At 47.5% G+C, this 10,875-nt stretch overlaps 1 protein-coding gene across 1 annotated transcript in view; it reads left to right on the top strand.

Annotated features, from left to right (window-relative positions):
* Window positions 1–10,875, top strand: part of COLGALT1 (collagen beta(1-O)galactosyltransferase 1) — a 25,108-nt gene that overhangs the window by 10,535 nt on the left and 3,698 nt on the right. Inside the window, exons 4-11 of the mRNA XM_019513680.1 lie at window positions 1,133–1,267; window positions 1,860–2,064; window positions 5,434–5,553; window positions 6,863–6,939; window positions 7,191–7,297; window positions 8,255–8,387; window positions 8,563–8,690; window positions 9,176–9,382. Of these exons, the coding sequence (XP_019369225.1) occupies window positions 1,133–1,267; window positions 1,860–2,064; window positions 5,434–5,553; window positions 6,863–6,939; window positions 7,191–7,297; window positions 8,255–8,387; window positions 8,563–8,690; window positions 9,176–9,382 (1,112 nt within the window). The remainder of the gene's footprint in view (window positions 1–1,132; window positions 1,268–1,859; window positions 2,065–5,433; window positions 5,554–6,862; window positions 6,940–7,190; window positions 7,298–8,254; window positions 8,388–8,562; window positions 8,691–9,175; window positions 9,383–10,875) is intronic.

The following is a 10,875-nucleotide window of genomic DNA, read 5'->3' as shown; positions in this document are numbered from 1 at the left end:
TGAGGTGCAGTTCCCCCCAAACCCTTGCACCTTTCAACTTGAAACTTGGCAGGCTTTGTGGCCTCACCAGGGCCCCTGCAGTTTTCACCCCACTGGCTTAACACGTACACGTGACATGAGTTTTGCTTTCAGAAATTTGGGGTACAGTTCCCCCCAAACCCCTGCACCAATCTTCTTGAAACTTAGCAGGTGTCATGCTCTCAACAAAGGATATAACCCCTGCAAATTTCATCCAGATCAGACAAAAAACAACAAAGTTATAGGTATTTAATTGTTTCCCCAAAATACCCTATGGTTGGGTCTCCGAGGCGGCTCCCAAGCTTTGGAGACGCTTCGGCTGGATCAAAGCAGAAGCCTGGTCCAGAGCTCTGGATCGGATCCTTGGTATCTGAAGCAGCTGGATCTGAAGTGGGATCAAATAGCTGCGTACTCACACAGGCCTAGGCTGCAGCCACTCTAGTATTCTCCATAGCCTCCTCCCAGTGCTGTTGCCTGCCCAAGCGCAACCGTGGCCTAGCCCCCAGCTGGGAAGAGCCCAGTGCCACCCCAGCCCACAGTGGCAGCCTGCCTTCAGCCCGCACACAGATTCAGGGGGACATGCCCCCCAGGCCCTCCCAGGGTGCATGCAGGAAGAGGGCCCCCCTTCCCCCTGGATGGTTCCATCCCATGCTCCGCTGTGGCTGTGCAGCACCAGCCCCAACTCCAATCCTTCTATTACCGTGGGGGCCTCAAACTGCCCCTGACCCCTTCCTTCACAATGGACTTACCAGCTGGACCTGGATGCTCTCCACACTGCTTGGCTGTGCTCCTGGCTGCCTCATGCTGTGCTGCAGCTGCATGCATGCATGGGGCATTTAGTAGTGGCATTAGCAGCCACATCAGCCAAAAAAAGCTGATTGCCGATGCAGTCAATTTTCCTTATATCGGTGCCAATCCAATATGGAAACAATGTACTGGTACACCTTTAGAAATAAGAGCAATATTATGTAGTTAGTATGGGCAGCCTGGGGTTGGGGACATCCCCGGTGGTGTGTTTTGAAGCCAGTGAAATACATTAACAGAGTTTGAACAGGAGTCATTTTAACAACTTGGCTGTGTAATATTAACTGTGGTTTGTTTTGGCTGTTTGCAGTTTGTGGATGCAGATAATATCCTGACAAACCCAGACACTCTGAGCCTGTTGATGGCGGAGAATAAGACGGTGATAGCACCCATGCTAGATTCTCGTGCTGCCTATTCTAACTTCTGGTGTGGGATGACCTCACAGGTAGGGAGAGGCATCTGACTCTGCAACACCTATTTTAGGGCTTTCCTACTGCTTTTCTAAATAATTTTAAATGATGTTGATGGTCCCTGTGTATACCTCTTTGGGGGATTGGACTATAGGGCAGCATTTCCTAATCTTTTTTACCCTGTGGTATACTTATATGGCCTCCCACCCCACGGCACACCAGCCGAGGAAGGGGGCAGTAACAAGTCACCAAATGCCGCAGAGCAGGGAGGGAGGAGTGGGATTGGGTGGTGAGTGGTGTCTGAATCAGGCTCCCCATCTGTCTGGCTGCCGGCAGCAGCAGCAGATGTGGGGCATGGCTTCAGCCCAAAATGCTGCAGCACAGGGGTTGGAAAACACTGCTATAGGGGTTTAAGGAGTTCACAGCTGTGTCCGCCTTACAAGTTTTTGCTCGCTATATTGCAGTCTCACAGCAGCTCCTATTCCTCTCTGCTGCTACTTGGGGACCCCTGGGTGTTTGCTGGAATAGTTCAGTACTGCTGCAGCTGAAGGGGGCAGTGGGGAGCAACCATAAAGCCATGCCTTCCACATGATGGCTCATGTGAGACTGTCCACTTCTCCTTTTCAGGGTTATTACAAACGTACTCCTGCCTACATTCCTATTCGGAAAAGGGATCGCCGTGGTTGCTTTGCTGTCCCCATGGTGCATTCCACCTTCCTGATCGACTTGAGAAAGGAGGCCTCTTGGGATCTCACTTTCTACCCTCCACACCCAGACTACACCTGGTCCTTTGACGATATCATTGTCTTTGCATTTTCCTGTAAGCAGGCAGGTGAGGCAATGGATGTTTGCTTGCATATGTTATGTGTGTACTTCTGCTCTGTGGTGACTATGGACATGCCTCCTGTCAGCCTTCAGAAAGGGAAGTAGATTTCTTGCCACATTGATAATGGGAGATGTTTTAGCCTCATTAGCATATTATATGTTAATGTTTTTATTTTTTTTCCATTGCAGCATCTGTCCCTGGCTCTGCCTTTTTTTTTTCTGCTTATAGCCTTGCTGCAGTGATATTACAGGGCCAGAGAATAAAACTTTTACCAGTGCTAGTCTGTTTATGAAATTACTTTCAGCTGCCTTTGCACAAAAGTTCACAGCAGCTTTGGAACAGGAATTAGCCTTAGCTGGCTGAGCAAGGCTTTTTAGACCAAAGGTGGAGAGAGTGATACAAAAGAGGGAGATATAAAGCAGAGAAGGAATGGGTGTGATAACAAGAACCTGAGGGTCACATTCAGGATATGACCAAAGCTACTGCGGATGCTCATTTCACTTTCTGCTCTTTGTCTGGTCTGGCCATCTTTTAGGATGAGGATGATGGTCTGCCTGCTTTTTCAGTGACCCAGTGACTAAGCAATGTTCAGAAAAGGGCTGGTAGCCTTATTTGGTGAAATAGTAACCAGTAAAACATTTTGTTGCTGAAGCAATCCAAATATAACTTCCTTCCTTATTTCTAGAAGTGTTTGCTATGACAATTTGAGCTTCTCTTAGCAGTTTGTTATAGTCACTACCATACTTATTTTTACTTAATCCATCCCTGCCTTTAAGGCAGAGCCAGGACTGTGCATGGGTGCTGGCTGTCAACAGTCAATGTCAAGTTCAGCAGAACTCGGCACTCTGAAACCCAGGAGCTGCAGAGTTAAGGTACATGCCAGTGCAACTCTAACTCTGTCCCCCTGCCTTGAGAGGTTCTCTAGTAGATTTCTATCAATACTCACACTTGGCAGCCCATACACATCACTCGTGAAATGGACCATAGAGCTACTCTGGGAAAGAGCCTACATTATTCCCTCTGCTGAGGCAAAAAGTGTGCTTAGGTAAGGGACTGAACAGGAGCAGCCTATGTCTACTACATGCAATTGAGGAGCTGAGCCTACATCCCAGAAGCAGCCTTGCACCCTTAGCACAGTATGCCATCTAGGGCAACATATTTACACACCCATCATAACACATACTAGTCTCATATCCTACCTCCCTGCTGACTTTCCCCAGAACAAGAAGATGCCAAGGCACTGCTGCTTACACAATCTATAAATACTGTATGCTTAGGTATTATACATGTGTCTAAGTGCTTTCATCACATGTTGAGTGAGGTGAGATGATCTGAGAAGCCTGTCTTCTGAGTATCTCATATCACAGCCATAGCTGTGCCAAGCTTTTTCAGCTAATTCTTCTATTGTTCTGTGCAACTACATCTACCACAACTGGAGGGCTTGTGAATGATTACAGGTGGGTATCGGCAGGTTATTCCCCAGGGGGCAGAATTAGCTGGCTGGTATATACCAATTCTATACGACTTTTGGTTTCTCAGTTGTTTCCCTGCTAAGTTTACTGAACTTGACATTGTGGCAGGGCCTGAGATATCACCAGGTATTAACAAAACATCGTGTAAATGGAGATTTTGGAGTGGCAATGTGAGAAGGGCTTTTTTGGAGGAAATTGGTATTCATTTAGGCAACTGTGACTACTACATAGGTCTCCAGTTGAGGTATTACTGTGGCCAGCTAAAGGGTGTGAATCCAAAATAGTCCTTCCTGCTTTTGTACCCTGTATTATAGTATAGTGGAATTCACACTTTTTTCTGTTTGTTTTACTGATGTGTAGCCCTGCAATTCTGTGTGATGGATAGTAAAATGAGTGCTTTGTTATCACAAGCACCCTATAATCCCTTCAGCAACTGGAGAGAGATGACAATAGCTTCATGTTGTCTTCTGCTTTTTTCCTTTCCTATGTTTTTCCCATTCCCCCTGCTTGTGTACTGTCCAGAAGTTAACAGTGTACCTGCAGGAGCGTGTGTGGTCCACTCTGAGATACTCTTAGAGTAGAATGGGGAGTGTTGTCACAGTTTGAAATATTTGGAGAATGGAGTTGTTGACAAGGTAGGAAGGAAAACTGTGGATGTGGTTTGCCTACAAAACCTTGAGTTTTATTTTATGCTCCTTATTGCAACATTTAGTTTGCAAAGGAAGACTGGTGTGTCTGTCTTCATCTGCACCCATTTTGCCCACTGCTGCCATTTCCCAATTCACTTCTTGTCCCATTAAGCACTTGGGTCTTTAGAACATGTGACCTTGTGGCATACCATGCTGCTTCATAGTTTCTGCAGGCAGCAGCTTATTGTATGGTGGTTCACTTCCTTAGTTGTCCATGTTCGTAGCACTGTAAACCAAAGCTGCACATTGAACCAGAACCCCATGCCCCTACTGTGTGTCATGTCCCCAGCCATGTCCGGGCCTGCCTAGTCAGCCTCCAAACTCCACCTGTTCTGGTCAGCTTTCTTTCCACGTACCAGAGTGGCACATACCTTTACTTTCTTATTCTGTGTCTTTCAGAAGCTTACATTTGTTATTTTTCAGGGACCCAAAACTCTACCTCAGGAGCACCCTTGCTTCTCTCTTTGCCATCCTAGTGCACATGTTGGCCTATGTCCTCTTAAGGGGACCTGAGGCCTTTGGATCTTAGTTTACAGCATGTGTAGATCAGGACAGCTGAATTATTTGTTTAATGGTGATTTCAGTATCTCTCCCAAAAGGCAGAGGGAAGGGGTGCCAGGCATTGGGGGTGGGTGGGGGGGAGAATGTCACCCAACTCGGCTTTGCTGCCTGACAGTCAGAGCTGTAATTTGAGCTCCAAATCTTACCAAAATTTTTGGTAAAATTTGTAAATTATGGGAAATGTTGGCACGGTGTGGGGGGTGGGGGCGATGACAACAGGAGGCAGTGAACTTTTTGGTGGAAAGTTGTATCTTGTGAACTCTGTTTGGCTGCCCCCCTGCTCTGGATGACTTGCCTTATCCCACATCCTCATGAGGTAGGGTGAATTTTGCAGGGAATCCTAGTACTAGGAGTTGACTTTCAAACAGTAAGGGCTTCCCACATTGCATGTCAGCAGAGCTGGCACTCTGTTATAACAAGCAACTCCACATAACAGGCACTGTTAGGATTTTGTTACCTTGCAGCACTTGGAGCACAGGTTTTGGCTCAGTGTAGTCCTTTGCTGTTGCTTTACTCAGGCCATGGAAGATCCCTTGTCCCTAGCTTCTCAAGTCAGCCGAAGAACACCTTGTCAGGTGTACAGGGCTAGCTTTGTCACTTGTGGAGAGCTGAGCACTGTCCTACTTGTGCCTGTTTGTGTGTGTTCATTTCAGAAGTCCAGATGTTTGTGTGCAACAAGGATGTTTATGGCTACCTGCCAGTACCACTGAGATCCCACAGCACTCTCCGGGACGAGGCGGAGAGCTTCATGCATACGCAGCTGGAGGTCATGGGTAAGGGCCATATCTGGCACACGCAAAATTAAGGCCCACAGAGGCCTGGGAAGGGATTTGCGTTAGTGGGTTTTTTTTTTCTCCTGTACTCCTTTGCCTTTGTCCTGGAGATTTGCTCTCTGGCCTCAAACCTAGATTTTCTTATTTTTTGAAGTGGGGGAAGGGAGGGGGGGGTCAGGAATTGTGCCCCCTACATGTAGTGAGGAGAGCAGCATGGTCTTGTCTGCTAGTAGCTGGATAACTTGTTTAGCTTCTATGAATGCTTTTTGTGCTGCATAAAAACAGACCAAAGATGTGGCATCCCTTTAGTGGTAAGAAGCACTACAGTCCTTTGAGGCCTCTGGTTTCCCTGGGCTACAGTGTGCCACGCAAGCCTCTTTCAGTTTCCCTTCTCCTGGCCTCTGGTCTCAGCAGGACTGTATGGCAGCGCCACCCACCCTGGCATGTGTGTGCATTGCTGTCAAGTCTGGTGTGTACTGTACAGGGAGTGTCCTGGAGTTTGCTGGACTCCATCCCTGCTCCCTTGGGTACTTAGCAGGGCAAGATTCACAGTATCTCTTTGTATTGCTCCTGGCAGCACAAAGATTCTTTTAGTAAAGTGGAACTGACCTCTCTTGACCAGTAGTTAAAGGGATGGGGACTGATTCCTTGATGTTTAGAGGCAACTTGTAAATTGGAGTACTGCAAAAGGGGGAGTATGGGCTAATACCATTCGTTTCCAAACAGTTTTATAAATCTGAGTCTAGAGCCCTATTCCTCTGACTTTCTTAGGCTGTATGTAGAGCGTACATACTTCTTCATTCTTCACAAGCTTCCATTCTCCTGGTCTCTGAAACTGAATGGCTTCTGCTGATGGAGCTCTAGTCAATGGTTTCCTGTTCAAACACACTGTCCTTAATTGACTGGTGGAGATAGGGGTGTCCTCCCAACAAGAAGAATAACCAGAAGCATATAGTAAATTTCATAATGCAGCAGCTGCTTGTTCAACAGGAGTAAAAAATGTAAAGTCTGTGGTGGAAAGAGGCTGCAGTTGTGGAAGAGGAAAAGATCCTTTATTTCCCTTTCTCCAGCCTTAGTTGATTCATAGAATCATAGAAAAATAGGGCGGGAAGTGATTTCTGGATTAACTGGATTGTTTATATCCAGGTCTTCTGGTGTGAGTTTTCCTGGAGGTTTGCCTCCACTGTTGCAATTGATGGTGCCCCATTTGGAGTTGTAGGGATTGAAAGAAATCCCTTGGTTGCGGTCTGTGGAAGTTAATGTCTTTGATAAAGTGGACTGTAAATGGGTTTCTGTATTTTCCCCTTAGTGAAGAACCCTCCAGTGGAACCTTCGCAATATGTGTCGGTCCCGCCCAAGATACCTGATAAGATGGGTTTTGATGAGGTGAGATGAGGCTTTTTGCCATGCGCTTGCATTGCTGAAAGCAAGAATGACATTTAGTGTGCATGAGTTGATGCAACAGGCTTCCCCCTTTTCATTCTGTACTGACTTCAGACTAATATCTGTGAGCCACTCTTTTGAATCTTGATGAAACTCCTGCTGAGATGCGACATGGAGCAGGGTTGTTGTGGTGTCCTTTCTTTCCCTGATGTGACAGGAGCCTCCTTTCTAGCCATGGATTTCCTTTTTTCCAGGTGTTCATGATTAATCTGAAGCGCCGGACAGACCGACGTGACCGAATGCTGCAGACACTATATGAGCAGGAGATAGAGTGCAAAATCATTGAGGCTGTGGATGGAAAGTAAGTGTGAAGTACAAGCTTGTGGCCAGTCCAGTTCTAACGTGCAAAAGTAGTGGGGACACCCATCCCAGTCAGTCCCTGGGGAGGAGTTGATAATGATTTTTTTTTTTTAAAGAAATGCAGCAGTGGGAGAAGGCAACTTGGTTGCTTGGTGGAGGGGAGAAAGAGGAGCCAAACACTCTGGATTTCAGTGCCTTGCAGTCACTGTTAAAAGCACTGAGACCTAGGAGTCCTGCATGCACTGAGACATTTTCTTTTTTCCTTCCACCTGGTCTATGGCTAAAGAGGCAGTGGAGTACAGAGGATTTGGCCTTATGCATTCCTCTGATAATCTCTTCTCTGTCCACATGCATGCACACACATCTCTTCAGGCTGAGGGAACAAGCTGCTGGCTGCATAGCACCTTGAGCTGGTTCCAGAAAAGTTGTTGTACAGTGGAGTTGCATCATGTGCGCATTTAACTTATGCGAATTCAACTATATGCACTCGGCAAAAAAAAAAAAAAAAAGTGCAGGCGATTCCGCCCGCCATTCCACTCAGTGAGCATATGCCCTGGAGCGAGCGTGAGATGGGAGACATGAATCTGATGTTCCCTCAGCCGGTCTCAGTTCTGAGACCAACTGAAGGAACAGCAGATTCACATCTCCCATCTCACGCTCAATTTTGACTATATGCGATTTTCGCCTTATACACTGACTTTAGAACCCTACCCCTGTGTAAGATACAACTCCACTGTAATGACCTAAACTGCCTGTGTCCTGTATAAATTGACCATGTGGCAGTGAGTAATCCTAGAAACTTGTGTTCTGTTTCTCTACAGAAACAGCCATGGGAAAGGCTCAGGTAAGTGGCTTAGGCATTCCTTGGGGAGGGAAGTGAACATTAGCAGAGAATCCAAAGTGAGCCTGTGATGTGTGCTGACTAGGAGGTACTAACCCTTGTTTTACTTGTTTACAGAGCTATGAACAGCAGCGAGGTGGAGGCTTTGGGGATTAAAATGCTTCCAGGTTATCAGGATCCATACCATGGCCGTCCGCTCACCAAAGGGGAGCTGGGGTGTTTTCTTAGTCACTACAAGATCTGGAAGGAGGTGAGTGAGCGAGTGATACTGTGTTCTTTGGTGGAGCCCTGCCACCATTGGGACATTGTTCTTCTCTGGGTCTGAGACCTGATAAAGAAAAAGCTGCAGCAAGGCAGGGAGGAGGGGCATGCTTTGCAGGTGCTCTGACTTGACTGTGAGAAGTCTCTCTCTGCTAAATTGCCAGATTGTGGAGAGAGGGCTGGAGAAATCAGTCGTGTTTGAGGATGACCTGCGTTTTGAGATTTTCTTTAAGCGACGTTTGATGAACCTAATGTACGACTTGGAAGACGAGGGTCTAGATTGGGACCTGATGTAAGTGCAGAGATTGAAGAGTTATTTTGGTGCTCTGTGTGATTTTTCTGCATGAAAAGGGTATGGGGAGTGAATAGTGAGATGGCAGACTCGGAGCAGGGTGGGGACACACACTTATCTGTGACAAGTTACATTCTGGTTACAGCAGAGGCCCATGGGCATCTACTTCAGGTTTTTTCATTGGAAAGCACAGGATTGGTGAGCATGGAGTGTCCTTCCAACTGGAAAGTGGATTTCTGCTGTGCCAGGAAGTTGTTATTCTGTAAGAGTGCCTCCTTGACTTCTGCCTGCCATGTGTAGCTGCGGGCATGAGGATTTCATAGATTCAGGGACCCAGAAGAGATTGCTATGACAATTTAATCTCACCTCTGACTATCACACAGGCCTCAGAACTTTGCCTATGCATAAAGTCCTAATACAGAAGCCAGAGCTGGAACATACCTGTTAACACAAACCTCTGCTGCTTGCTGCTCTGTGCCCCACAGCTACATTGGGAGAAAGCGGATGCAAGTGGAGCACCCAGAGAAGTCTGTGCCTCATGTGCGAAACCTAGTGGAAGCTGATTATTCCTACTGGACTCTGGCCTATGTGATTTCACTGCAGGGCGCCCAGAAGCTGCTGGCAGCTGAGCCACTGTCTAAAATGTTACCAGTGGATGAATTCCTTCCTGTCATGTTTGACAAGCATCCTGTGTGAGTCTTGGCAGTGTTCGCATGAGGCATTGTTGGTGGGGGATAGGGAAAGGACCTGCTGCCTTAGCTAATAGAAATAATGGGTTATGGGCAGGGACAAGGGGATATGGGCATTGTGGTCTGAACTGAGAAGCTCACTAACCACTTCAGGGATGCCCCACAGCTTCTCTCTTTGGTGAAGGAATCTGTGTCATCTATTAGCGTCAGTAGGTTGTCAGGGAACAGTTCTAGTGTTCTAAAGTGAGAAACAAAATCTGACTTGTCCATGATAGTAAATGGACTTGATGCTGGGCATATTGCAGAGGCCTAAATAGCTTTTGCTTCTGTCAGCAATTTCCATGAAGAACATTGGGTTGTTAACATTTTTCTTCAAATGTTTTTGGACTTTTGTTGGAGGAAAAAACCCCAAACTGTTTCAGTCTTCAGTACCCCTCAGTTTTCACCAAATGCCCATCATGGGTGAGATCAGACACTTCCTTGAAGAAGTTTCCATTTTAACAAAAATAGTATTTGTTATCAGTGCTCAGAAATCCTATCAGGTACTAGTTCTACCATGAGCAGACCACTGGAATTGCAGAGGTTGCTGGGTAACTTGCTTACTCTAGGGGAGCAGGAGAAGGGACACACTGTAGCCTATTTGTAGTTCATTGGTTGGCCCGAAAACCTTAATGACATGGCTTTAGAACAGGGGTGGGCAGCATGGCAGATCCAGCTAACAGCTGGACTCCATTTCCCAGCAGCCCCTGCCTGCGTTGCTGCAGCCGGCTTCCGTGGAGACCCCAGAAGTGGCAGGGCAGTGACGGGGGCCAGGGTTTCCATGGAGAACAGTCCCAGCAGCACTGGCAGGGCACGCAGCTGGGTGGGGAGCTGCTCTGGGGCCCAGATCTTGCAGTGGTGACGGCGTGGTCCAGAGCCAGAGTAGAGCTGTAATTCGCTGCCTGCACACCCCTGCCCAGGGCAATCGGGCAGTGGCTCTGTCTCAGCTCCGGACCATGCTATCACTGCTGCAAGATCCTGGGCCTTGGAGCAATTCTCCACCCACTGCCCTGCCACTTCTGGGGTCTCCATGGAAACTGTTTTACGAGCACTTGTGGTGCTCTGGTGAGGTGCCAGTGGACTGGAAGAGGGCCAATGTGGTCCCCATTTTCAAAAAAGGGAGGAGGGAGGACCCAAGAAACTATAGGCCTGTTAGTTTTACCTCGGTCCTAGGGAAGCTCTTCAAGAAAATTATCCAGGAGCACATCTGCAAGGGACCAGCAGGGGAGTGTATGCTTAGGGGCAACCAATCAGAGGCAGGTCCTGTGAGACCAATCTGGTGGCCTTCTATGATCAGGTCACTAAATCCTTGGACACAGGCGTTGTGGTGGATGTAGTCTTTCGGGACTTTAGAAGAGCCTTCGACACTGTCTCTCACCCCATTCTCATTAAAAAATTAGGTGACTGCGGTGTCGATCCCTACACGGTCAGATGGGTCGCCAATTGGCTGGAGGGCC

This window comes from Gavialis gangeticus, unplaced genomic scaffold, assembly GCF_001723915.1.
Source record: "Gavialis gangeticus isolate Ggan-Ray unplaced genomic scaffold, GavGan_comp1, whole genome shotgun sequence".
Taxonomy (NCBI): Eukaryota; Metazoa; Chordata; order Crocodylia; family Gavialidae; genus Gavialis; species Gavialis gangeticus.
The sequence above is the reverse complement of the archived record's forward strand: the minus strand, read 5'-3'. Positions and strand labels throughout refer to the sequence as shown.